The 26,558-nt window shown below is 53.7% G+C and overlaps 8 protein-coding genes across 8 annotated transcripts; 2 read left to right on the top strand and 6 right to left on the bottom strand.

The window, feature by feature from the left end:
- Positions 1–262: 262 nt before the first annotated feature.
- BDZ83DRAFT_794487 (uncharacterized protein) lies at positions 263–1,159 on the bottom strand (the record flags this gene model as incomplete). The annotated part of the gene is made up of 2 exons (XM_060515816.1): positions 892–1,159; positions 263–514 (listed from the first exon to the last, which is right to left on the bottom strand). Exons 1-2 carry the CDS (start codon positions 1,027–1,029, stop codon positions 263–265), a joined length of 390 nt encoding a protein of 129 aa, XP_060362336.1. The 5' UTR covers positions 1,030–1,159.
- A 717-nt stretch (positions 1,160–1,876) lies between these two features.
- On the bottom strand, positions 1,877–4,803 carry BDZ83DRAFT_754532 (uncharacterized protein; the record flags this gene model as incomplete). Its single annotated transcript, XM_060514484.1, has 4 exons — positions 1,877–2,908; positions 2,961–3,230; positions 3,280–4,146; positions 4,198–4,803. The coding sequence occupies 4 exons, from the start codon at positions 4,801–4,803 to the stop codon at positions 1,877–1,879; spliced, it is 2,775 nt and encodes a 924-aa protein (XP_060362335.1).
- Positions 4,804–5,695: 892 nt separating this feature from the next.
- On the bottom strand, positions 5,696–8,117 carry BDZ83DRAFT_629699 (DNA repair protein/CtIP). The gene is made up of 2 exons (XM_060508774.1): positions 7,945–8,117; positions 5,696–7,888 (listed from the first exon to the last, which is right to left on the bottom strand). Exons 1-2 carry the CDS (start codon positions 8,030–8,032, stop codon positions 5,820–5,822), a joined length of 2,157 nt encoding a protein of 718 aa, XP_060362334.1. The 5' UTR covers positions 8,033–8,117; the 3' UTR covers positions 5,696–5,819.
- A 4,075-nt stretch (positions 8,118–12,192) lies between these two features.
- BDZ83DRAFT_433197 (uncharacterized protein) lies at positions 12,193–12,640 on the bottom strand. Its single transcript, XM_060503063.1, has one exon. The coding sequence runs from the start codon at positions 12,545–12,547 to the stop codon at positions 12,296–12,298; it is 252 nt and encodes an 83-aa protein (XP_060362333.1). The 5' UTR covers positions 12,548–12,640; the 3' UTR covers positions 12,193–12,295.
- Positions 12,641–13,437: 797 nt separating this feature from the next.
- Positions 13,438–15,260, top strand: BDZ83DRAFT_433001 (uncharacterized protein). Its single transcript, XM_060503061.1, has 4 exons — positions 13,438–13,596; positions 14,202–14,221; positions 14,280–14,314; positions 14,932–15,260. Exons 1-4 carry the CDS (start codon positions 13,545–13,547, stop codon positions 15,164–15,166), a joined length of 342 nt encoding a protein of 113 aa, XP_060362332.1. The 5' UTR covers positions 13,438–13,544; the 3' UTR covers positions 15,167–15,260.
- A 1,288-nt stretch (positions 15,261–16,548) lies between these two features.
- Positions 16,549–18,718, bottom strand: BDZ83DRAFT_433179 (acyl-CoA dehydrogenase). Its single transcript, XM_060503062.1, has 4 exons — positions 17,748–18,718; positions 17,325–17,601; positions 17,151–17,259; positions 16,549–17,087 (listed from the first exon to the last, which is right to left on the bottom strand). Exons 1-4 carry the CDS (start codon positions 18,564–18,566, stop codon positions 16,751–16,753), a joined length of 1,542 nt encoding a protein of 513 aa, XP_060362331.1. The 5' UTR covers positions 18,567–18,718; the 3' UTR covers positions 16,549–16,750.
- Positions 18,719–19,742: 1,024 nt separating this feature from the next.
- On the bottom strand, positions 19,743–20,993 carry BDZ83DRAFT_654087 (uncharacterized protein; the record flags this gene model as incomplete). The annotated part of the gene is made up of 1 exon (XM_060510692.1): positions 19,743–20,993. One exon carries the CDS (start codon positions 20,991–20,993, stop codon positions 19,743–19,745), a length of 1,251 nt encoding a protein of 416 aa, XP_060362330.1.
- Positions 20,994–23,454: 2,461 nt separating this feature from the next.
- BDZ83DRAFT_583435 (flavin-containing amine oxidoreductase) lies at positions 23,455–25,353 on the top strand (the record flags this gene model as incomplete). The annotated part of the gene is made up of 3 exons (XM_060505659.1): positions 23,455–23,607; positions 23,817–24,402; positions 24,455–25,353. The coding sequence occupies 3 exons, from the start codon at positions 23,455–23,457 to the stop codon at positions 25,351–25,353; spliced, it is 1,638 nt and encodes a 545-aa protein (XP_060362329.1).
- Positions 25,354–26,558: the final 1,205 nt, after the last annotated feature.

The raw sequence follows: 26,558 nt of genomic DNA, 5'->3' as shown, positions 1-26,558 counted from the left end.
ATCATGAGAGGGAGCTTTTTAATGGGCTCCCTGCGATAGCGGATGGCATTAGAAACAAATTCATGGCAAGCAATTGCACCCCCATCGAACGGCTACGGCCGTCTACAGTTCCCTGTGTCTAACTTCATCATCCTGACATTTCGGATCTCCCTTCTTACTTCCATGATGAGATCCTCCCCTAGAAACCAACCTCTTTCCACCATCATCGAAAAACGTCAACACACCCTAGGAAACTCGTCTCCTCGACACCACCTCCCCATCCTCAAACAAGCCACTCATCACCACCCAGAACCTCACTCCACACCTGTCCCTCGGCCCTCTCGAAACCCTTTGCGTCCTCCACGTCGGCGGCGCCAAAGTTGCGCCCGTACAGGTGCGGGAAGGCGGAGGGGAACTTGCCCGAGGGCGGGAACTCCCACTTCATCGAGCCCGAGGCGGCGAGGGGCGCGTAGGGGAGTTTGAGGAGGTATAAGGTTGTGGCGGATGAGAAGAAGAGGTTTGCTGTGTTGAGGACCTGTGGGTTTTGTGAGTTTCGAGTTTGGTTCCCAGGTAGTTTGACTCATGGGGAGGAAAGAGGGGGTTTATGAAAATGGTGTGTGGGGGGGGGGGAATGATGGGGGTTTAGACAGCCAGATCCTTTGGGTTTGACTGCGTTTTTTTTTTTTTTTGCAGGGAGTTCGTATACAGTCACGATGTATAACATTGTGTGGAGGGGGTGTTATGAGTACGTGAGGTAAAAGGCGAGTGTGAATAGCGAGACTCGCGAGCGGAGGGTTGGAGTTATAGACTCAAGAGAGGGGGTTGCGTGGCAGAGCAGGACAGAGATAGAGGCGGAAAGGACATGAACACAGGGGGGGACGGTGAGAAAACAAAGTAAAGAGATCATCATACCTGCTCCGCCGTACTCAGATGAATAAAGCCATCGTTGCGATCGAGGTCCGAGAGGGGGAACTCGGTCGGCAGCGGCGACGGCGGCGCCTCGGGGACGATTTTGTAAATGTATTGCGGGGTTTGAGCGGGTTCGGCCATATCTTTCAGTCTTTTATAGGGGAGTTCAAATGTAGATCTGGATGGCGGTGCTGGATGTATGTCTACTGGAACTGCCGCTGCTGTGCGAGAGGAGACAAATAAATGACTTCTGAGTGGTTTTGCGCAAACTGCTTATTTCATCATCCCACCTCCTCCCGCAACCCAAGGTAAAAGTAGAGTCGAAAACCTCCCTCCCCCCGCCCCACTTTCCTCTTCTGGAAGACGTCCAGCTCCGGCGGCTTACACCGGAGACGATGGGAGCTAATACGACGACCTTTTCATCTCACGCTCATATCACCAAGCGAATAAAACACCACCACAAATCGTCATCAATGGTTTTTTATTGTTACAGAGACCTCCCGGTCCGTGTTTCCTTATCTCATTGATCTCTTCCACAGCTTTCCCATACTCTGGGACGAAATACGCCCCAAAGACAAAAAAACCGCCCCCCGCCGCGCCCCCAAGTTCCAACCCACCCTCCATCTCACACCTAGTTTGGATCACTAACTGTCGTAAAAAAGACTTCTACAAAATCTTGCAGATGACTAGTAAACTTTTGCTTTTCCCCCCTTCTCTCTCTCTCCCTTCAATCCCACCAGATATGCTGAAATACCGCTTCGAGTGTGTGGTCAAATTAGATTTGAGACAACCATAGCACCCCCTGAGCTGCATCCTCTCTATCTCTCTTCACCTTTTTCTACTTTGTAGACTTCAAACTCTTGCTTGATATGGCTCAGTCTGCGCCCCTTTAAGCAGGTTCACCACCTTACGTACTCATCCCCACGCGCGCCTGTCGACGCGACGGTTACTGTTGAATGTTGGGATCCCAGACTACCCTTTCGTCGGCTCAAACTCGCTGGTAGAATAGCAGGTAGGCAACCTTGTTGTCCTTGATGTTGTCCTTGGCCGGCTTACCCTTGGACGCGGTGCCATTGCCGTTGGCGACGGCGCTCCACTTCTTCTCGCCGCTCTTATCACCGCCCTTAGCAGAGGTGGTGACCTCCTTCCAATCATCGCCCTCATCGTCGTCTGCCATGGCACCGAATCGGTTGGTCGACGCGTCGCGCGACGCAAGACCCGATCGGCCAGTGTCCTTGGCATCCTCCTCCGCGCCGGCTTCGGCCACGTCCTCGCTGCGGACACGCCGGATGATCGTATCATCCAGGCGGATCCACTCGTTTTCGTCTTGCCTTCGCACATCCACGGTGTAGTGACCGCCGTTGGCTTGCTTGCCGTGGTGGTAGACAACACCGATGAGCCTGTACTTGGGCATGCCGGCACCCTCGGAGACGAGAGCGTTGCGTCGTCGCTTCGAGAGAACTTCCGCGGGGAGCTGCAAGTCGAGAGGGTAACCGACCTTCTTGCCGATCTTGGTCGTTCCTTCAGTGTCGAACTTGAAGCGCTTCAGGTGGAGGATGAGAATCGGGGGCAAAGTCTCAATCAGAGTCTGCTTCGTCATGGGGGCAGCATCGCCCTGCAGCCTCTCGGGCACCGTCAAACCCTTGATCGCGTCAACAACGTTGTGAATGTACGGGGCGCCAATGTCCAGCTGCAGGGACTGGAAAGGCTCGGTAGTCACCGAGTCCTTCACACCAGGACGGCGAAGCTCTGATCGATACTGTCCACTAAACAACCGAGTGATGGGCGTCGTCGAGCTGGCTCCGGACGAGCGCGTCTCAACTGCTCTCTGTCTCGATCCAACTTCAAACCATCCATCCGCGCCGTCGTTCGACTCAACAACGCTGGCGGCAGAGGATGTAGGCCGTGTTTCAGCGGCCCCGTTGATAGAGCCACTCGTTGACATTACTTGAGCGCATTCTTCGTCGATGGCATTGAGGATCAAACCCAGGAACTCCTGAGCATCTTGCTGGTGTCCCCGCTGTAGAAACAGGTTAGCGGCAAGTAAGGGAATGAGCCACGGAACAACATACCCTCATGCTAGCGAACGCCGGGAGAGGCTGGATGGCCTTGTACACAAACTCGGGAATGAACGAATCACCGTATTGCTCCAGCTGCTCGCTCTTGAGCTTCCGGCGCAGTTTCTCGACTGTTTCAGTCGAGTCAATGACCCGGAACTCCCTCATAAACATTATCATGGCATCTATGACGGGCGTGTCGCTCTTGAATTTGTGTACAGCCTTCTTGCTGACCTGATCCAAGAAGTTGTAGAATGGCGCACAAAAGAGAAGAACTTGCAAAACCTAGTCTGGCGTTAGTAGATTGCTTGGTTTGTGGGTACAGGATACTAACTGAATTCATGTAACACATATTGCCGGTGTTGATCAAACCTCTCGGCTCGATGAACTGAACCTTGGCAGCATTGCTAACGCGGAAGTCCTGGATGGCAGATGCCAGGGAGTTTGTATTTCCTGCGGGAAAGATGGGTGCGCTACCGTTAACGGCACCATCACCATTTGTGATGGCGCCGTTGGCCGCCGCCGGAGCAACAGGGCCGTTAGCAGCGGGCTGCGCCTTGGAAGCGGCGGCGGCGGCGGCTGCGGAGAACAGTCCACTCCATGACTTCGGGGCCGCCTTGGCGGGAGCTGCCGGAGGAGCCTCGGTCTTCTCTTGTTCCGCACCAGCAACTTCCGTGCCCTCTGTTGCTTCAGTAGGCTTCACCTCCTGGGACGCAGCTTGCTTGGGCTCTTCTGCAGGCTGGCTGACGCTTGTTGCCTTAGCCTCCTTGGGGCTGCTCTTCGGGAGAGCTGGGATGGCTGGGACGACAGGAACGGCAGGGCGAGACGCCGACGCGTTCGAGTTGCTTGTCGTGGGTCTGGCCTCAGATGCCGGCACATTCACCTTCGGGCTACCCATGTTTGAGACGCTAGTCGCTGACCTGTCACTCTCCTTAGGAGTTTCAGACGTCAAGGAGTCTGCTCTCAGGGTAGCGCTCTCAGAGTCGGTGTCCTTGGAGCTCCAGGGCGCCGCCTTCTTCGAATCGGCCTTCACTTGGAGGCTGTCTTCCGCGCCGCTTTTGGTGGCCGACTCGAGAGCGCCCTCGTGCTGCTCCACAGGCAGCGTCAGATTCTGAGCATTCGCGCTCATCAGTCTTCTGCGTCGTCTTGACTTGGGAGCTCTTCTAGGGAAAGGTGCTTGGTCGGGAGGTGTCCAAGGGAGCTTTCTTTGTTTAGCTACGAAGCGAACGTGAATAGGATCTGTTGGACTTACTGGCGCGCGGAATTCCTTTACATCTTTGGGAAGCTCTGGGCTCTCGGGAGCAGGGGCAGAGGCAGGGGCTGGGGGCGCCGCGGCCGGGTGGAAAGGCTCAGCGAAAGGCGTGACGACTGATGAAGATACGACCGAGGACACTACGGAAGGTGTGACGACTGAAGGCTCGGGCGTAGGTTCAACGTGTGGAGGCGGAGGCGGCGGCGGCGTCTGAACAGGGTTGGCAGCAGGCACGGGAGGCGGGTGATACGGCGTTGACAGAGCAGGCGACGGTTGCGAATACGGCTGGGGAACGCTCACGCCGGCCATGGGGACATATTGAGGTTGAGGCATTGCCTGTGGTGACCGCACGTAGGGCTGCTGTTGCTGATAGTGCATGTAGCCAGAGGGCATGCCTCCGTTCTGGTACTGATGCGGCAGCTGATGGTAGTACGGTGTCGGTTGAGCGTAGGGATTCATGTAGTTTGGATACATGGGCTGCTGCTGATACTGTTGATACTGCTGGTATTGCGCATACGTCGGTTGTTGCTGCATCCTCCGTCTATTGCCTCCTCCGGGACCAGCGCCCATATCGACACCTCCTCCTGGCCCTCCGCCCCCCGGCATGGCTTGCCCAGCCGGCAGATGACGATTGTTCATCCTGCCGGCTTGGGAGTCGTGTATTTGCAGTGATCGTCCACGGCTGGAACTATCACTGCCTTGAAACTGCGGCTTCCTTCAACACGGTTGTCGGCGCGTTCGCAATGGAGCGTCGACAGATTAGTCGGAGGTCGGTTCGAGTCTCGAGTATGAGGTTATTTGATCGTGTGGGATGCACGAGAAGGTAATATTTCCAATCGCCTTCAGTCGTGCGTCGCTCTCGTGAGGGTTGCGGGGAACCGTTGGGAAGAAAATGGGCCCGACTTAAGTATTCCGAACGAGCAAAGGGGGGAGAAATAAAGTGAGCAAGTTGCTTGACACAGGTGATTAATCGCGCAGACACGGAGGGGCGAGCTGCGATGAAGGCAGCAACGGTGAAGGGTCGAGGATTGGGACGGGGCGACGGCTGCGAAGTTAGCTGTGCGTTTGCTTCCAATGGAGATGACAAAAAATTAAGCCGCGCGCGGGAGAGATAGAACCGTAAACCTGGAGCTAGCGGGCAGCGGGCTCCGGGCTTTGTTGGCGCAATGCGATTGCCTGAGCCGAAGCCTCGCGCACAGATCACTATTCGATCATCACAGGCTGGTATTGGGTCTCTTCTTCCGCAATTTGCCCGAAATCGGCCCCACTATAGCTGGCTTGACCGGTGAACACACCTTAGACGCTCAGAGGTGAGCTCGGTGAAGCTGAACAGCATTCACTCTTGCGTGTCCGGATGGCCCTCGAGGATTTACAGCTTTTTGGATGGCTCATGCCTCGAGTCTGTACAGATTCTTTCCAGCTTCTTGCTGATATTGAAGCCTGCGAAATCTGAGTCACCCATCCCTCTCAAATAAAGAATGCATGTTAGCGCTAGCTTGGCTTCGACGCTGTTGAAAGTCCTACTACGACAACTCAGTCTGCGCTTGGGACATGTATGTCTGCTGTTTCAATCATAAAATTCTCCTATGCACCTCGCTCATAACCTATCATCAACAGCCACCTCACTCATCCTTGAAGATCCAACGCCCCCCTCCTCTCATAGCTTCCCGATATCGTTCTTGAATCATTTGCTTCTCCCTCTTCTCGCCTTCTGCCCTCTCAGCCTCGTCTTCCTGCGTAGTTGGAAAATCCGCGTTCCAGAAGCCCGGAGGAGATGCCCTTCGAGCGTAACGATGACGGTGTTTGCCCAACTCATTCGCAAGTTGCCATGTTTTGGCTTCTATCCACAAATTTTCCTTCTCTGCCTTGGACATCCCCAAAACGATGGTGATTCTGTCACCGAGATAATCCTCGAACAATTTGGTGTCTGATGCCGGGGTGCGCTCGACATTGTTCTTTTGAGCCAAAGCCATGGCGCGAAATTGAGGGCCACAGCAATTCATGTCTGTACAACCGGGCAAACAGGCTCTATCGTCTCTGTTCCTGACCACCTCCGAAAATGCATAGTCGGAACCGCCGTTGAACTTTGGATTGACCTTGAAGTCCTCGAGCCGTAGGGAAGTGGCGGGCTTTGACCTTAATGACCCCCTCTGGGGTGGCGGCTGTGCCCCGACCGTCGCACGATTTCGGGGCTGCCCACGGGCTTTGGCAGGCTCCGTGTTCTCTTCGTGCTCCCTCCGGCCGATGGGAGCTTCTTTCGACCTGTCCCGACGTTCTTTATTGAATGGCAATTCCCGGCGCTCGGGGAACTGTGGTCCATCCTCCGCTGTTCGACCTGTATCCCGGAGACGAGGTGCTGACCGTACTATGGCAGGAGCTTGTTCCGGAGATGGCGCATTCAACAGCGTACTCAGGCGGCCGGGAGGTTGCGGAGTGCGGAAAAGCCCCGCCGGCTCTCCACGACCTGTTTTATCATAAGTAACTCCGTCCTCGGCCAGGCTCCTTATGCCTTGAGCGAGCCCTTTCCTTGTTGACTTCTCCACGGTGTTCAACTCATACGGGCGCACCGGACGAACGTTAGCGTTGACTGGTGTCAGAACCGCTGATGAGTTGGGTATCCTGGTAGTCGGAGTGTTGGTGTTGTCGGGCCTCACAAAGACGGGAGCGGCTGTATGAGCTCGATCCATGTCGTTTTGACCAGGCGTGGCCAGGGCATCGGCCAATAACCTATTCTTCCGTGGCGTGCTTAGTCTCTGACCGACCTCATCCAAGTCCATACTCTCTGGTTGAAGCTGACTAGTAACAGGGCCGGTAGTAAGATTCGAGCTCTCAAGTTTCACCCTTCGTCGTCCTTGTTGTTCTAAGGAGGAATCGGCGTGCTTTCTTTTGCCTACAATGCGCTCAGAGACGATAACAGGTCCGTCGGATGAGGGTTCTGGTTTGATGCGAATGTCTGAATCCGTTTTGGCGGTCTGTCTCAGCGGTGGAAGAGTAACAGCCTCGGCATCCTTACTGCCCTCTGTCATCTCCCCCTCCGTGGAATCTGCGGCGGGCAGATCCTGCGTCTCGACATCATCTGATTGCACGGGAGCTATCTCGGCAGAAAATTGTCGCAAAGTCCGCAGGTTGCTGGGTGTCGTCAAGATCCCGGATTCAGGATCAATTGTGAACCTCGAAGCTAAGTGGGCGCGCGGCCTACTTTGTTCTGCAAGGGCTTCTGCTGTGTACGCCGGAGCATCAGCGTCACCATAACGTTGCTCCAGAGTTTTGATCTTCGTTTCCAATTCTGTCGCATAGTCTTCCCATTCCTTGATCTCCTCCTTCCTCTCGTCCCTTCTCTTATTGAACTCTGCTTTTAGGATCCTGAAGTTCTGGTCCAGGGCAGTATATTTCCGTCGTAGCTTGTGGCTTTCCCGCAGCACGTTCTCTAGGTCGCCTCCATTCCCAGGACCATCTGCAGACGCGGGGTCTGTGTTGGTGGCTTGGTCGCTGGTGACATAACTCGGCCGAGGGCTTCCTCGAGATGACTCGACGGAGCGGTTTTGCTGATGGATCTGGAGGAGTTTCGTCCTCAGCCTCCGATTTTCCTCCTCAAGGCGATCAACCTCATCGGACCGAGACTTCAATATTTCGAGCTCATCTGTGAGGAATGCGCGTGATCGATCGTTCTCCTTAAGCCTCTGCTCGACCTCTGTTGAGAAGCTAGTATCGCATTGTCATCACATCAGGGCATCTACGTGTACATACCGCTGTCGAGTTGCTTGCTAACTGTTTTACGCAATGCTTCGAAGGCATCTTGGATAGCTGCCCGGCCTTCCGGCGACCACTTCTCCATGATTTACGACGGCAGCTATACCGGGACACTTTGAAGCCTGCTTGGGGTTGTGTGGGTGTCAGTCAGGTTGAAGCTGGGTTTCACGTGGGTGCGTGGGACGCCAAACTAAGACGCGCCTTCCCTGAAGCGCGTCGTGCCAAGACATTTTGGGATCGATCTACCCGCCACAAAATAGTCCGTGCAGCTGTGGCTGAGTCCCTCGCGAGCCACTTCTCAACTTACAGAGCTCTTGCTTCAGCCACCTCATAGCAACATGCTCGCTTCTAACTTCAACTTATGCAGACTTCCTCGACGAGGATTTTTGGATATCAATTCCGAACTGTACCTTATCATGCAATTCTTGCGAGTTGAAAAAGCCCTGTTTTCTACTCCTTATTGATTCGCAGCTCCCGGTACCACTACAACTTCGGGGTGACCCAAGCACGAAGGCCGGCGGTCTGATTCCTTGCACAAACCTTGCAATGGAGACTGACTGCATCGGAGCCACTTCCGCAGTGAGAAGACATTGGGCGGGGCGCAGGATGAAAATGCAGAGCAACATGCCTTCGAGGCTTCGATCAATTGGTACGGCTGGAATGGCTCGTGATACGGATACTGGTGGGCCTGCACGGCTACTCCGATATATCTACTTACAAACGTTTCAAGGCTAATAAAATCGAAGACACGCTCTGGTCAGTGGGCCCCCCGAGGTTCCCCACGGCCTACGGTCGTCCGGCCCGGCAGCTCTTCAACGGTCACCGACCCTAGCGAATGATCGTCATGGTAGGCTGCGACATGGGTTGATTCGTCGACCACAAAGCTGTCTTGTCTCTGACTCTGCAAGAGCTCGGTTGAGGCTCGAATTGGCAATGCCGCGCTTCACATATATCTCGCCCCTCGACCTTGCATACCCGCGGGAACACCGGATCATTGATCAATCTGACGACCGCAAAGCGCCACGTTTGCGATACCTGACTTAAAGGAAACCGACTTGTCACAGACAAGGACAGGAGTACCACCGTCTGTTGTTGAAAGCAGATGCGGGAGCTTGGGGATATCTGGTGCTCAATCTGGCCGCCGCATTGTACTTGCTTAGGATGGCCCAGAATTGCTCTCGACACCACACGCAGGAACGCAAAGCCAAGCTTTGAGAAGCATATCGCACGTGGTCAGCGACTCTCCCCGCACGGTCTGGTGAAGGTGCTCGGTGTTCCGCTGCTGACAGAAGCCGCAAATACCTCTCAGCAGCCCACAAGATCTTTCGCACCCGATGCCTGTTTGGCTGCAGCAATCAGCGGGACTCGCAACGTCTGTCGATGCCACATCTCCGCTCGAGAGATATGTGGCAGACAATCTAGCGGACAATTGCCGGTATCCATGAACAGGCCCCATTGCTGGTCTCCGCGCCGCCCCTATGACTTACGAGCTCTCCTGCATATTACTGCGGTGGTTTGTGGTTACATGCCGTTCTAGCGTCTTGGGTCGCAGGTGCGGCCTCGAAGAGGCCAGTGGTCCGGTAGAGACTCCACACAAGTCGCATTCGAAAATACTTCACATTTGCAGAGATGCAATGGCGCCGTCATCTTTTCCCGGCGTCCGCCCATGAAGCTGTTTCGGGCAGGTCGCGACCATCGCCGCTTCATTTCTCGGGTGACAGGCCTGCGGACTATGCGCCTGGAGCCCACGAGGTCCGCGAGGAAGCCCGTCTGCTGCGTTGCAGCGGTTGGACACAAACCGCAGTTAACGATACCTAGCTTGCAGCTGCACCAGACATGGGTTTAGTTGCACAGTGCACCCAATTCGTTGCGCGTTTGTTGCGTAATGGCTGGCTAAGCGAGAGAACATTCGATGGAATATCGTTGCCAACCAACAATTGCGGCGACAACGGGCACAGGCGAAAGCCATCGAATTGAACGACGTGTGGAAGACCAGTAGGCCAGGGCAAGTTTCTTGGCAGTTGTGCAAGCGTCGCGGATAAGGGAAGGGTTGCCGGCGAAGCAAAGTACGAAGCGAAGTGGCCGTCGGTTGAAATGGGTGACCGGGTTCATCCGGTCTACATGATTTCGCAGGCCCGGGCGAAAAGCTTACCACCAACCTGAAAGGGAAGACTGGCCGAGATTGAACGCGGCAGATCTGACCGGACCGGAAGTGCATCTCGATGGAACGAACCAATCCTCTGCTCTGGTTCGCCTGGATGGCATGGCTAATTGCGTTTCCGAAACTCGAAAGTGGAATGAAACTCGTGGGATTTGTGCGTTTATTCCTCCAGTGAGATATCACGAAAAGGAGCTTGGGGCGAGAAGGAGGTTGAAAAGGACGGAGCCGATGATCAAGGCTTTTTGTTCAATTTGGTCTTCTCTTTTCCGTGAATGGGGTTTACCTTTTGATGAGGGGGACGCTGTCGATCTGGAGGGGCCGTCCAAGCCTCGGTTCGGTTTAAACCTACTTTGATGGCATCTCCGACAGGGCTGTTTATCAGCTTCTGTGCCTGTACCCTTGGGTAGCAGGCGGGTTGGACATCCAAGGCAGATGATTCTTGAGTCGCATGAAAGTGTGACAACGAGACACCATGACACGGGAAGCTTTCTGGGAGGCATCCTCGAGCGTCGGTGTTCCGCCAATGATCAGCAGCAGGTTCACGAGCTTCTCGAAGCTAAAGCCAGAGCTGGAGCTAGAACCAAGCACACACCCACCGACACAAGCAGTGCGAAGGGACCACAGTGAGGCATGTGTCATCCCACGGACGCACGACCATCAACAGCAGCGAGTGGCCAGGCCGGGATCGCGGGGTACGAAACTGAGGCATATGTAGCCGAGAATTCCCAACACAGGGTTAACAATACGCGGATTGTGGGCATGCAAAGAGCGCGCGTACGGTGCAACCTCAGGTTGATTATTCAGACATTACATGGACAACCAGAGCCTGCTGCCCAGGACGCCCGACGGCTGCTAGAGACAAAGCTCACCAGCGACCACCTCTTACTCAAGCGCAATCAAGGCTCACCTTGCCAGATTGACGACACAGTGTGAGCCAGTATATCCGCGATTCCGCAGTGTACGAGATTCACCCCTCTTTCATTCTCAGGCTTTGCAGAGTATCCGTACAGGCTGCATGAGAGGGGCAGCAGCTGTGGCAGTCTGGCAGAGGCTTGTAACGGGAGACTTATCAGAGCCCACTCATCGGGTGAGGTGGGAGCGTAATAAGTGAGAGACCACTGAGAGGGGCAGCATGAGCATGAGAGGAGCGTGTGATGAGGGGCTGCTCAGGACAGGACAGGGAGAGATGCAAGGGACGGGAGCACAGTGGCACGAAATCAAGGATTTCCGACCCCTCGTAGGGATGGAAGGGGTTTAGCGAGGTTTGGGACATCGCATTTCACAGTGCCTTGGGACCTTGGGTAAGTTTGGGGCCGGGCCTGGCCTGCCATTTTGGCCTGCCAATGCTGCCATTTGACCTGCCTCTCGGCGATTTTTAGAATCTTACACAGGGGTACCCCACCTGCCTGCCTTCGACATGCTGAATTTTCTGATTGGTATTTTTGTTTTCCCCATGGCAGAAAAAAAAAAGTGTCGAAAAAAATGGAGGGGCAAAAGTGAAATACGGACTGCGCGAGGACAGCGACCGGATGGTGGGGAGGAGGGGGTCTCATGAGCAACTCTAGTCTCTGGCAGTTCACCTCATTCGATCGACTCAAGTGAAAGAAAAAAACACTTTACTTTCACCGTGACCAACCCGGTCTAGAGCATCGACGATGTGAAATTTGAATTGGTAGAGTCACCTGCCTTTGAGTTCACCGTCCCTGGAGTTTACGAAGAGAAGGGCTCAAACGAAGCACTTCCATTGCCCCCGACGGCTGCTTCTCCGTTCCTCCCCCCATCAGAAATGTTAAAGTTTGGTGTCCCGTCCTGTCCGGCCTTATTGGAAGGTTCTTTAGGCTATCAGAAACCCGAGCTTCAAGTGTCTTCATCTCAACTTTTTGAACCTTCTTCGTCATGGAGGGGGCACCCAGGTCTCCAGGGAATTCTGTATACCTACGTAATGTGGTATGAACATGACCATGACCGTAGTAGCCCTTAATGGCAAGCCCAGTCCGGGTTGCTTCCCGACGCTCCATTTGTGAGGCAAACTAGCTGCCGCCCCTTTTGGCTGGCCTGATTCTGCCCAAGGTGTTCCAACTGTGTCATTGTGCCCTACCTCTACCTATCTGAAGCTGACAGACAGCACAGTCTCATCTTCGGCTATGGGGAAAAGACGCTGGTGCATTTCGGGCATTGATGGCTAGGTTATAAGAGCTGTCGGCTGTAGCTAGGCACGGGCATACCTATGAGGCAAGGTAGGCCAGCCACGGTCATAGATAGGTGTGAGGGGAATGGGAGATGAACAGGCATCTTATTGGAGTACTCGACAAACGTGAGGCAAGTGCCTATGCCATATCCATATCGGACTAGCAATGGTTTAGATGTACCTGTTGTAAGACTGAGAAGTAAGCCTGTCATATTTATAACGATAAATTTGACAACATCAAGGGCGTTCATCAGCTGGATAGCACCTTATTACGGCAAGTGAGTGAGTGTACTGAGAGAGTTCAAGTGAGGTGAGGTGAGGTTAGCCAACCGTGTCAATCTCCGTCACACACACACACTCATCTTTCATGGGCACTCCCGTCACCAAGTTGCAATCAAACACAAATGCCGCCTGCCCCGTCCAAGCCAGAATAGCCCAAGGCAAGGCCAGAAGGGGGCATCCAGAGTCTAGAGACGGGCTCTTCCCCTTATGAGAAGGGACTTGCCTATCTGATTGGTGCTCCTGCGCCTGCCCATCTACCAGATTTTCTTGGGCTCCACAAGGCGGTCTGACAATCTAAATTCGCTGCCTTTTCTTTTTTAACCTTGGCCACTCCCTGGCCGCAACAACCGCTTCCCTCCCCTTCTCTCCCACAACACAAAACCACCACCACCCACCGCAAACCTTGCAAAACCACTACGAAAAAAAACACCCCTCCTTTTTTTTCTTTCGAGCAGAGATTTTTGATCACGGCTCGATTATCCGCCCTTCATACGTGAGTATAGCCCTTTTCCTGACAGTTATCCGCGGGGAGGAGAGAGACAGAGAGCCCCTCCTTTCACCAATACGGGATATTACTCAACTCGGCTGGGATCCCGTCATCGACATCAACAAAAAACCCTCCAGAGCTTGCCAGCTGCCAACCACAAATTCACCTCTTGTATCTGACGAAGGCGGCGCACACACGCACCTCCATCTCCAACTTCCCCACATCGCGCACCGCACACACACAACACAACACGCACACACATAAGCACACATGCCACTTGCCCCTCCCCACGTCAACCACATTGCGACAAACCGTCTTTCGCCTCCCAGATCTTTTCCCCTTCTCACACGAAAAGCTTGGCTCAATTCCTCCCCTCGACAATCTCAAATCACCTCATCGACCTTACCGTTATTCTAACGCCTTTCTTCCAGTTCTAAACACCACCGTTACTACTCTTTTCCAACCCCATATCAATCGCAATGGATTTCCAGGGATCTGCCGGCGCCCCCCAGGCTCGCACCTGCTTCACCTGTGAGTAGCCTTCCCAGCTTCGGCGCTTCTCCCGTCTCACCACTTTTTCCAACCTACGCGCTGCTTTTTCATGCTTTTCAAATTTTCCACTTTTGTTTCTGTGGGTGGCTTTGTGGCTTTCGGTATCAATTGGCACCTTCATCCGAGATTTGGTTGCCATTGGTTCACCGAGTCTCACCGCTTCCACCCTGAACTTTTTCAGCCCGTCATTGGTGGCTGTTTCATTTGTGCAGCTTACCTCTGGACCCCTTATCTCCGAGTTCATATGATCATATGTCCACTGGATCTCGAGGTTGTTGGAAAAAGCGGGCGCCGAGAGCTCTATCAAGCAACTACATGACTTTCAAGTTGGTGTTTGGTGGGGTCTTCTCAGCATGAAGCTGGAATTATCACTTGGAAAGAGGCTCGGCTAAGCATTCACATTGGTGTAAATGCTTCGCCAGCTTCGCATCTCTGGACCAGATCTGTTCAAGAAGCCGCGTGTATGCCCTTACTGCGTCGTCTTACTGACTCTGAGCCGGTGTGCCAGTGACACCTTGATCATGCCTTTTCCCCCAAACGTCGTTACAATCCATGAGCGCAAGAGTCTGACCAGAGATATTTAGGCGGTGCTGCTGGTCACCAGGTACGACTTACTGGAGGGTGATGCGATGCCTAGCTCTCGACTTACTGACTCTTTCTAGGCCCGCGAGTGCCCTAACCGTGGCGCCGCCAAGTGGTACGTTGATCTGATCTTATTTGCCTGACTTGCTTCATACTGACTTTGACATAGCTACAACTGCGGCAGTGAGTTTTGATGTATCTGTGTGTTACCGACGAGATGACTGATTGACGTTCGCTTTAGACGAGGGTCACATGAGTAAGTCCTTTTCGAGTTGTTCATGAGATTGATTGTTGACTAACATCCTTCAAGGCCGTGACTGCCCCGAGGGCCCCAAGGACACCAAGTCCTGCTACCGCTGCGGCCAGGCTGGCCACATCAGCCGTGACTGCCCCCAGGGCGGCAACGTTGGTGGTGGTGGCCCCTCCAGCTCCGAGTGCTACAAGGTTCGCTTCGCCTTGTCTTGAACGCGACGAATGCCAGTACTAACACGATATGACAGTGCGGTGAGGTTGGTCACATTGCCCGCAACTGCCCCAAGGCCGGCGGTGGCTACGGTGGCGGCTACGGTGGTGGTTACTCCGGCGGTGGTGGCTACGGCGGTGCCAGCCAGAAGACCTGCTACTCTTGCGGTGGCTACGGCCACATGTCTCGTGAGTACCCGAGATGATTTCCAGCTCGCCAACTTGACCGTGCTGACATACCATGAAGGCGACTGCACCAACGGCTCCAAGTGCTACAACTGCGGCGAGAACGGCCACTTCTCCCGCGATTGCCCTAAGGAGTCTTCTGGCGGCGAGAAGATCTGCTACAAGTGCCAGCAGCCCGGACACGTCCAGTCCCAGTGCCCCAACAACTAAGTCTGCGATGACTATCGGCGATGAGTTGTCTGCCTCCGTGGCAGACTCGGTTTCGAAACGGTTCGAAGGCTTCGAGGCCACCGTGGCTCACTTTTGCGATATCAACTAGGCATTGCGGATGCTTTGTACATTTCCTTTTTCACCCTCGTCTTTTTTTCGTCTTTTCTTCCTTGCTCTCATGTTCTCACGGCAAACAACTCTGGGACTCGGCCCGCGGAAAAGTTTTACACGGACAACGGCATATGAATCACGGCTTTTTCTTAACGCACCAAGATACACCTTTCGCATTGGGTCCGCTACAACCTCGGCAAAATGCGGGGTTTGGTTCGGATCGTTTGGATGACGATGGCACAGCAACGCAATAGGGAGACACAAGCTTTTGCGCTGACCTCTTCTCCGGGTTTTCTTTTTATGGAAAAGAAATCGGGAGGGGGAGAGTCAGCAGGCAGAGTGGGAGGGCCTCTTTTTTGTGGGCCGGAATAGCTTTCGACCTCTGATAGACTTGGTCTTCGTTGCATCTGAGCAGTCTGGGATAAGAAATGGACTCTCAAAAGTAACGGCGACCTGGGCAGTGTGGGCCGTTCTAAGCGGTCATGGCTGTCGTTCAGGGCAGGGAATGGAAAGTTTGCGTCGTAACCTCTTTGTTGTGCTCTGGTCCAGTGTTCGTTACAGTGTCCGTGATGTGTGTCGTCTTGCTGCAATATTCCGGCTACTATCATGGGCAGACGTCATTTTCCTACCCGGCGCACTCAAGTCAAGGGAGGGCTGCAGTCGCAACCAGAAGTACCTCTTCTGCCCGGCGTACTAATGCGACGTGAACGTTGACGACCACGGCCAAAAGTCCGTCCCAAACATAAAAAGACAGTTGTTTCTGAAACTTGGGGGTAAGCGCGTCGTCCCAACACTGGAAAGTCTCCCCGTTGTCAGACTCGCCTGGTGCAAACCTTGGTTGTCCGCGTTTGGTTCACCATCCGTGCTTGTGGTGTCGTGGGTAATGAATCCCCAGTAGGTGTGGCCTTGTATGTGTGGCCTTGTATGAGGGTTAAAAGGTTGATGACTTGGAAATCTTGAACATCATGCTGTACTAAAAGTTGTCTCCGTCGTGTCTTGTATGAATGTATATCCAGATGTCCAACATAGTGTATTTGGCCTTTTGGGAGGGAATTCAAGTACCTTGGGCTGAGATATACAATACTTACCTTGGTCAAATGCCCCTCGGAAAAGTACAAAGCAAAGCCCCCCCGTTCGAAACGAAACCCTATTGCCCAACTGCCTTTTTGTTTTGCCATTGAGCAAAGCAAAGCACATGGGTCGTCTCGTCTTGTTCCCGGTGTATGTCCAACTCTGTCCAAACTTACGAGTGGCAGTGAGGGTGGATTGGGGAAAGCAGGTTCAGGTCAAAAGGTTGGCCGGGACTTCGTTAGGAATTTGGGGGGGGGGGGGTTAGAGGTAGGCGATCATCCAATGTACTTCTGAACTTCGTCCAAGAAAAGGTTTTGCGTGGAAGTATTCCAGATTGATTCCTTTTACAGTACAGATATATAGCTGACAAATAAGCCCCGGTTCTTCATCCCGTGTCCGTCACGAGAGCGGCATCCCGGTGTAGTGTAGTGAAGTGTAGCTTATTCTCACAGCAACAAATAACCCGGCACATAAAACCGGTCCTGTTCATCCGCGCCCCAAGAGACTCCCCTTATAACCTCGACTTGGGCATGAACTTCATAGCCTGCCTGACTCCCAAGTCACCCAACACCTCCTCCGCGCCACCGAGGATGGCATCAAACTTGTACGTGCGGTTAAACATCTCAATCACGCGGCCCATGCCCGTCCGCGTGAGGCCGCGGCCGCCCCAGATCTGGACTGACTCGTCGGCGATCTCGTGCGCGGCGCGGGTGGCGCTCATCTTGAGGAGGCCGATGGGTCCGCCGAGGTGCTTTGCTTGTTCCTTGTAGGGCATCGAGTTCATCTGGTAGGTGATCGTCTCGAGCCAAGATTGGTGGGACTCTGTGAGGGCAATCATCTTTGCGAGCCTATTTTGTGTATGTGTAAGTGGAAGTTCAGGGGTAAGGGTAGAGGGTTGGCGGGGTGCTTACTTGAGGCGGATGACGGGTTGGTCAATGAGACGCTTGCCGAAGACGAGACGCTGGTTTGCCCAGAGGAGACACTCTTCGACAACGGCTCTGCATTGACGGATTGTGGCACCTAGTTGAATCCCAGTCAGCGCTATTCGAGTCGAACAGACACAACGCCTAGAGATGAAGACTTACAAGCCATGGTCCACCGCTCGTGGTTGAAGTTGCTCAGGATGACGTGAATACCCTTGTTCTCCTGGCCCAGCAAGTTCTCTGCTGGAACCTTGACGTTATCAAAGGTGACGAAACCCGTTCCTGCGGCTGGAGAGTAGGATGTCTTGATAGGCCTGGTCTCAACCCCTTCGCCTCTCTCTATAAGGAGGACACTGAGGCCCTTGTCTGTCTTCACGCCAACAACAAAAAACGAACAGTACGTAGCGTTCGTTATCCACTTTTTGGTTCCATTGACGATCTATTTGATGATTTAATTAGTTATTGATCAACTTGTGTTGTGGTGGTGTTGTTGTGGTTGTGGTTGAGGGAGTTGTGATGGTTGCGCGGAGTCGTAGTTGTGGTTGTGATCAAAAAGGACGGGAACAAAAAATTTGGTAGACTCACATAATGTTTTCCGTCAGGTGTCTTTTCCGCAGTGGTTCTAATACCTGCAACATCACTTCCCGCAAATGCTTCGGTAATGGCCAAGCAAATCTTGTCTTTGCCGCTGAAAACCGAATCCGCAACGCGCTTGCGCAGCGACTCGGAGTTGGCAAAGTTGAGAACAACAGGCAGGCCAATCGTCATACCCGCGAGCATACCATCCTGGAAACCACGGCAGTTGGTCCGGGCCATCTCCTGGCTAAGAATCATGTCGTGGAAGTAATCAAACTCCTCGCCCTTAACGGCGCCGCCCAAAAGCTCTACGCCATGCAGGTGCTTGCCGGGCCCGAGGCGCATGTGTAGCACTCCCGCCTTGGACATCTTATCAATGAGCTCCTGGGGAATGACTTCGCCCTTCTCCTCGCATTCAAGAGCCACGGGGGTGATGTGCTCGTCGGTGAACTTGCGAATAGCCTTTTGCAGGGAACGGTGCGAGTCGTTGAAGTAGGGGGACTTGAACTGCGGCGTGAGCCAGGTAGGCTCAGCGTACGGCACCGGGGACAGCTCGCCGGGGCCAGTGACGACGACTTGGGGCTTCTCGCCCTCGACGGTGCCGATTACGAGGGTCTTGTCGTACTTTGTGAGGACATCCTGACGGTGGAGGTTGTAGAACTGGGTTGTGGCGTCCTGGCCTGCGACCTGACGGAGGACGGCCTCGCCACCGGGGTGACCCATGGCGAAGTCGGTCAGGTCGTAGACCTTGGAGTCGATGATGCACCAGAGGGAGTCCTCCGTGTTGTTCTTTGCGACCTCGTCGCGAGAGAACGTCTTTGCGGCCATGGTGGGCAGGTTGGAGTTGTGCTTGGACACCTTTATTATTCGGACTAATGAGGAAGAATCGAAGGGACAAGCTGACGGCGGGGTTTAGCAGTCGAATTGGAGGCTCGATTCGTCTACGGGAGATGGGATATCCGTCGAGGTAGGAGGAGAAGTTGAAGTTGGCTCTTCAGAGGGCGGGTTCACGAGGATAAAGAGAGAGTTCGGGCAGGTCGCGCCGGCGGTCAGGTCATTCTAGTTGAGGAGGCAGTGCGTCTATCGGTTGACATCGGTCTGGGGGTCTAGGGGGAATGGACGGCGTCCAGCCATGTCTGGAAATCGTGCCGCGAGCCTCGGCTCTTGTGGAGCGTGGGCGACCTTCCGGGTTCGTGCTGATATTCGGCGGAGCTGTGATTGGATGGCGGGAGGCTGGGGAATGAGACGGCGTCTGGGGGATGCCATGTTTAGCCTGGCCGGGGGGCGGCAGCTGGGGCAAATCGAGGGACTAGAAGCTTTGTGTTTGCACTTCGGAGTCTACCGCGGCCTTTGTTGATTAATCACTCCAAAGTCCAGTGAAACCACAAAGACCCTGGATAGAAATTGACTTTTGTTATTTGACGGGAATTCGAGGGAAATCCTGCTGCGAAACTTTGCTCCAAAGTAGATATGATCGCTGGTTGAGACGTCTGAGAGGCTGCGCGACGCGACAGAGCCCCCTGTTGATGCTCCCCACAAAGGCGGGAAGCTTTTACCCCGCAGAGGGGCCGTCTCCCCCGTACAGTTGCATCCCTCAAGTCAATAATGAGATTCCGAGTTTGGAGGTCCCCTTTCAGTAAACAAGAATTCGGCCGAGTCTGCTCACACGTAGCGGCTCAACCATAAGCCATGAGGCTCCGGTGGCCTCATGGGTTTACGTTGTCGATAATGCAACCTTCCAGAACAATTGATCAAGAACGTGTATGTTGCAGCTCGTAGCTTGGAGAGGTCAGCCCCTGAGCTCCCAGTGTCTTCAGTGATCAGACGGCGAACATTACGCTGACCTTGACATCAGACCATGCGAATAACCTTGACGAACATCGGACTGTCGTAGGTAGGCGAATATATCCTTTGTGAACATCTGCTTTCCTGCTTGTGTACAGTAGACACGAGTAAGCCCGCTTTCTCCTACTTGGCTGGTCCCTGGCTCTTCATGGCGTGATCTCATCCCAGCACATCGGTCCAAGCCGGTTTGTAAGTACGACTCGGATCATACGCAAAGTTAAACATGGCCAGTGCAACCACAATATGCGCACTCGCCCAGAGTGGAAGAATGACGTCCACGGGCTTTGGGATCCCGTATCGATTGCTAGTTGTGAGGTGCAATCGGGCCCATCGGGATATCTCCAGAGTCCACAGGACCATTCCGATTTTCCAGGCCCATTGGCTGCCAGAACCTTTGGCGTTGAAGTCTATGATACCGTTGGCCTGTATCACTGCCAGCCCCTGGCACTTTTCTCCAATGGCAAGCACAAGTCCAGTTGGCCATATGACGTTGCCAACGCCATACAGGACGTCCAAAAAGACTTGCGGCATCTTTTGATGCTTCTTGTAGGAACGCAAGCCGCAAAAGATACCTGACACGATGCTGCCAAGAAAAGCCGTTCCGAGCATGCTAAATATAACGGCATGAAAGTGCGTCATATATGCTCCGGTAATAGTTTCGACCAAAAACCATCCTAGCAGCAAGTGAGAGGCGATAATGGCCAGAGCTTGTCTCAAAGTTGTGCGGCTGTCTCGAAGTTGGTCGTCCTCGTCCATAGCCGCATCGCTTTCAAGTCTGAGGAGCGGGAAGTGGACCGGAGGGCGGAGGCGACTCCCCGCCACGGCTTCGACCAGCCCGATCACCCTGTTCCGGCCCTCCGCGGGTCCGGCTATCCATATGAGGCCGAGCACCAACTCATCGCAGAGGAAACTGGTGAGGTAGATGGATGCTAGAAATTGAACCCAGAAGGTGCCCTGACATGCGTACAACTTGGTCGCTTGCAATAGAGGTCCCAAGATGAAGGCGACAATACGGATCAAGGTGTTGCGCTGCAAGTTGGCCACGTCACTGTGTGAGATATCTATTTCTGTGTTGTATTTGTGTGGTGCGACAACCAGAGTCCGTTTAGAGTGGTGGTGGAGGCGAAGGCAGCTGAGGGCTTCGAGCGAGTTAATGACGCAGACAACTGGCGACCACCTGAGGCAAAAGCCCCATTCCGAGGGGAACCCGCAGATCTTCCCGCACGGTTGGGTTGCGGTATTGAGGACAAGGGCGAGGAGAGCCCAAAAGGCAGATTGCCATGACAGGTGATTCTCTGAGGCGTCTGCGGATGGTGGTGGCTGGATTGGCTGGCTGTCATCCTGCGACTGGCCAGCACCGATGTGCACTAGTAGAAGGAAAATGAGGACGAGTGATGATGGCGGAGGCATCGTGACCTTGGAGGCTCTGTCTGATCAAGCCCGGCAAGTGGGAAGGGAAATTGGTACTCCGTAGTCCGCACTCCGAAGAACTAGAGGATACGGAGTAATAGACGGGATTCTAGAAAGATGGCATGATCGGCGGTAGTGTGTCCTAGTCGCGGTCAGCAAGGCCCGATTGGGCGTGTAAAAGGGCCTATCAGCATCAGGTGTGGCTCCTTTGAGGAAAAGATGCAGCAAGTTGGATGCTGGCACTTGGCATTTTGTTTGCTGTCAAGGTAGGTCAGAAAGCTTGAGGGTATCGTCGGCTCCTCTTATTTGCAGTTTCAGTGCGTTTCCTGGCAGAGCATCGAGTCAGTTGGCCGGCATCGTGACAGGGTGGGCATAACAGGACGTGTGTCAGTCGAGGAGAGGTTCAGGTAGGCGGCGGAGAGGGATGTGGTGGTGACAAGGTGGAAGGGGAGAGCATGGAAGTGTGGAAGGGTACTTCTCTCGCAGTAAAGGAAAAAAAAAAAAAAAAAAAAAAAGGAGCGGAGAGCGTTGGATGGAGATTAAGGTGGAGGAATGACGCTGTCGGTGGAGAAGGAGCAGTGAAGTGTCACCGGTCCCAGAGAGAAAGTGCCCCTCGTTCCTTTTCGTCCACACTTTCCTTCATTCTCAGCCGTTTCTGTCATTCTCTGTTGGGGTTGTCTGAGGAAGGCACGGAGAGTAAAGTAGGGTAATATCTGAGGTACCTTTAGGTAGGTAGTCCTTCCCTGTCCAGATGTACGGTTACCTCAGACAGAGGTAGGTAGCCAAGTAGCACCTCATTCTCACGACGGAACACTTTTGCGCCGTCTACCTTACCTGACGGGCTTCCCACGAGGTTCCACCATTTCCAGTTCCACCGCACACCAGTACAACTTTCATTATCCGATCCCGCCCTTTCCTGGCAACTGGGATCTGACCCAGCAAGAAAGACCCTGAACGCCCAGGTTCACTGCCAAAAATTTCATGACGGGAGCTGCAGCTCACCGAAAATCCAAACTGGAACCAAACCAGCAACCTCAACTTTCTCCCATTTTCTCATCCGGGCCTCTTTCTCTCTCCCGTCCTCCCTTGGACGTTTCTCGTCTGCATCTGCGTCTGCGGCTTCTTTTACGCCTACGCCTACGCCCACGCCCTCGTCCCTCGTTCTTCTCTGCCTCTTTCCTTCATGATCCCGGATGATATCGAGGCTTAGCGCGCGTGCTGTCTCCCCCGCCCGATCGCGTATTGCATTGTAAGTTCTACGTTCTCACCGTCGACGCCGATATTCTCCTTATTATCTTATTCTCACTGCCCTCTGCCTCTCAATTTCCTCATTTCGATTCTTAGTTCTCTCTTTGCCGCCCCTCATTTCCCCGTTACACAAACACGAAAATACCCAACGTCGCCTCCCAATGGTGTACCTACCTAGCACAGCCAACCGTCAACTCTTCCCCGCGGAAAGCCTCGAGAGTAATGGCGCCGCTGAACCAGTGGTGGGCAAGCGTGATGGCGTTCCACGTGCTGGTGGCTTAATGACAAGTTGAGCCAAAATGCACATAAGCGTCCTGTCGGAGTACAACGGCATCTACCCCCAGCTACTTGTTCGAACCATCTGTTGCACCGCTTCTACGCGAGCCTAGTCGGCGACAGTCCCGAGTACTTACTTGTCATTGCCATTGCCTTAAGAGGGGGGAAGTGAAATGGAGGTGTAGTTGGGACTTGCTGTGGGTTGTACAGCATCTGCATGACGACCTTTGTCGGAAGAAAGAAGATTAAAGTGGTTTTTGGCAAGCTGCAGATTCTGGAATGGCAAACATCCAATGTCCCCAGTCTCTTCTTTCCTCCGCCACCTTCTTCGTCCGATGCGCCTTCATGTCTTTCATGAACCTGTTCGGCCACGCAAGGTATCACTCTCACCTCCGATCGGTACTACTGCATGGCGCACACCTTGGCTCAATCAAAGGCACTCCCGTCATCAACCTACAACCTACATGGGGAGCCTGTTGTTACCTTCACCATACCTTATCTGGACTCTCCTCGCGCTTAACCTTCCCGGCCGCTGCACCCAGATCCACGGGTCCTGTTATATATCGACTCTACCACCCTGGATCCTGACCAGAACGCCTTAGCTGCTGCGAGCTAGACATTTCACCACGTTCCTCCCCTCCCTTCTTATCCCCACACTACTTCTGTTGCCTCTTCCGCCTGACCTTTTCTTCCTGCCCTCAAGATCGCGATAGCTCCTTTTCTCTGTCTCACTCAGTCTGGGGTTCTCACAAAACCAGACGCGGGCTCATATCCTGTGACTTTGCTTGTTTCTACTGTGGATCAGCACCCAACCAGCAGTGTTGCGGCATAGTTCGCCCGCGCTCTCCCCCATTAATCAACTTTGGCGACCAGATTGTCAAATACCGCCACAATACCCTCACTCTCTTTTATTGCATTTCCTCGAATACTTGCCGCCATGGACGCTTACTCAGTCTCTTACACCAGCCCTGCCAACCGGAGTACATCCCGCATTTACCAGGATTTAGAGTCCTGCCGAGCCCAGAACCTTTTTGGGTCCGGACAAGACAAGTTGTTGCTTAGATCGCTGACCATGGACTCACTTCTGCGGGTAAGTCTGCTGCTTCCTGTCAAACACGTGCCCATCGCCGTTAGTGGGACGCATCGGGCCGGGAACACCGACTGTCTCTTTTGATGGGATGGGCGAACCCGTCCGATTCTTACCACGACCGTACCTTTGATAGTATACACGTTTCAGTGTACAATACGAAAGTTGCATGTCAATGTTCGTCAAGGCAATTTCCTCCTGACACGTCACAGCGCAAACAGTCAGAGTCGGGTCCAAGACCCCATATTGCTGTTATCGGTGCTGGCCTCGCCGGTCTGCGCTGCGCTGATATCTTAAACCAACATGGCCTGCTGGTGACCATTATTGAAGGCCGAGAGCGACTTGGCGGACGTATGTTCCAGGAGACACTACCCAACGGCCATACTGTAGACCTTGGTCCGAACTGGATCCATGGCACAGACGACAATCCCATCAATGATCTGGCCAAAGAGACGGGAACGGCCGTGGGAAGCTGGGATCACCGGTCGTATGTGTTTGATGATTCGGGAAACCTGTTTAAACTGGACGAGAGCGAAATTTACTCCAGTTTGATGTGGGACATTGTTCAGGACGCCTTCCAACACTCCAACAAGAACACGGCCACTATACCCCCCGATGAAAGTCTCTGGGACTTCTTCCAGGAAAGGGTGGTTGAGAAAATTCCCGATACCGAGGAGAGCTTTGCTGAAAAGCGAAAAACCGTTCTCCAGATTGCAGAGCTCTGGGGTGCTTTTTCTGGCAGTCCAATTACAACCCAAAGTCTCAAATTCTTTTGGCTCGAGGAATGCATAGATGGAGGTGAGAATTTTCAAATTTGGAGTCCTGCAGACTTATGGCTGACTTGTGCAAGAAAACTTGTTCTGCGCTGGTACATACGAAAAGATCTTTGAGCGAGTTGCAGAGCCCGTCAGGCACAATGCCGATGTCAAGTACGATACTATCGTTACCAAGGTGGAGCTCAAAACCCCGGAACGTCCAAAACCGAGAGTTCACACCAATACCGGCGAGGTTTTGGAGTTTGACGATGTCGTCATGACGACACCCCTGGGCTGGCTGAAGAAGAATCTTCAAGCATTCGAACCACCGTTACCTGAGAGAGTCGAACGTGGAATCCAAGCCATCGGATATGGATGCCTGGAGAAGGTATACATCAGCTTTCCCAAAGCGTTTTGGCTCGAGCCCGACGCAGAGGGCCGCGTGGTGCAGGGCTTCTGCCAATGGCTTGCGCCGACATATGCTCAAGAGACGAACCCAAAGAGATGGAACCAGGAGATTGTTGATCTTGCCTCGATGGGCGAGCACTCGCACCCGACGCTCTTGTTCTACATTTTTGGAGACGAGTCCAAGTACATTACCGAAGGCGTGTCGAGGCTGAAGACGATACCGGAGAGAAACTATTTTTTGTACGACTTCTTCAAGCCTTACTATTCCCGCTTGCCACATTACGACGAGAATTCGCCCGACTGTAAGCCGACGGGAAGTCTGTCGACGGACTGGCTGCGAGACGATCTGGCGGGCAACGGCAGCTACAGCAACTTCCCAACCGGACTGTTGGAGGGTGACAAGGACATTGAAGCGATGCGGGAAGGCGTACCGGAAGGCGGTCTGTGGCTGGCGGGCGAACACACGGCGCCGTTCGTGGCGCTAGGGACGGCGACGGGAGCTTACTGGAGCGGTGAGAGTGTCGGCCGAAGGGTTGCCGAGGCCCACGGGCGGGCGAGCAGCAAGTCTCCAGAAGAGGACCAGTAATCGGGATGCTGAACGGAGCCGCCTCTCGCTCAGCCTTGATATGGTGGTTATATGGCTCGGAACTGGGCGATTCATACGGCGCATCCTGCATGGCCTGGTGGTTGACGGAGTCACTGGTGGTATCTTGCATTCTGGCCAGGGCCTCTCCATACCGGGGGAACCTTTGTGCTGTATTCTCTTTTGTTGTAGATGAGATGATCCACGACGATGACGGCTGTCATTTGATTCTTCAACGAACTATTTACAATGAGTATATTTTTTTAGGGCGAAGTACGTCTGGATTTGCATCTGAGCGCTGATGGTCTGAAACAATGGTACTCTGATGAAAAGATAGGCTGGGATGATACTAGGCAGAACGTCGTTTCTCTGCCTTTGTTTTCTGCTCTTTGTTGATTCCGAGTCTCGTAATGGAGATTGTGTTGAAATTTAGCCAAGACAAAAAGGAGTAGGTATTAGACAATTCGATGGCTGTGGAATGTGGGGTCTGTCTACCATTCTCTCATGACAACTTCACATGCAGAAGGGAAAGACAGGGTAAGGTACTCCGCAACTAGTTTGCTTTCGTGTACCCAACCTGCCAACCCCAAAAGTGACTGAAGCATGTTTATGACTGGGCTGATAGCCGATGTATTGCAGGGCCTATGGAGTAATACCATCATAGAAGGGACCTGTTCGAGAAACATTTCTGGTGATGAAGTCTCTATGTACATGTTTGGTGTTTGGAGACAACCTCTACCCTAGCGTGCCTAAGGTAAGGTAGGTACCTATAGAGGTAAGGTACGTACTGAGATGGGAATAAGGCGTGGCGGGTTCTGCATCAATCAGGTGGAACAGACGCACGGCTCACTGCACCACCATGGAGGGGACATTCCTCAGAGTCACAAGTGATGAAGCCCCTCCCCTCCCCCCTCCCCAGTGGCCCCCAACATCAAACCATCCTATCGGCTTCAGCCACGGTCATTCCCTCTCCCTTGTCCAACCCACTGCCACCTTATCGATAAAGGCCATTTGGGAGCAAGTCAACTGATAGAGGACCCCTGCACACCCTGTCGGTGACGGTGACGTGAACCCGGCCAGAGTCACGCGCTGTTAGAGGCAGTGGGGGGAACCAATCTCTAGTGCATTTGCTTGGCCGGGAGTGGACGGGAGTGACCTGGATGCCTGTGTCCCGCCTTTCCTCCTCTTCATTGCGGCATGCTTCGTTG

Source organism: Colletotrichum acutatum (assembly GCF_030867785.1).
Source record: "Colletotrichum acutatum strain CBS 112980 chromosome Unknown BDZ83scaffold_82, whole genome shotgun sequence".
Lineage (NCBI taxonomy): Eukaryota > Fungi > Ascomycota > Sordariomycetes > Glomerellales > Glomerellaceae > Colletotrichum > Colletotrichum acutatum.
This window is presented reverse-complemented; position numbering and strand designations above follow the sequence as displayed.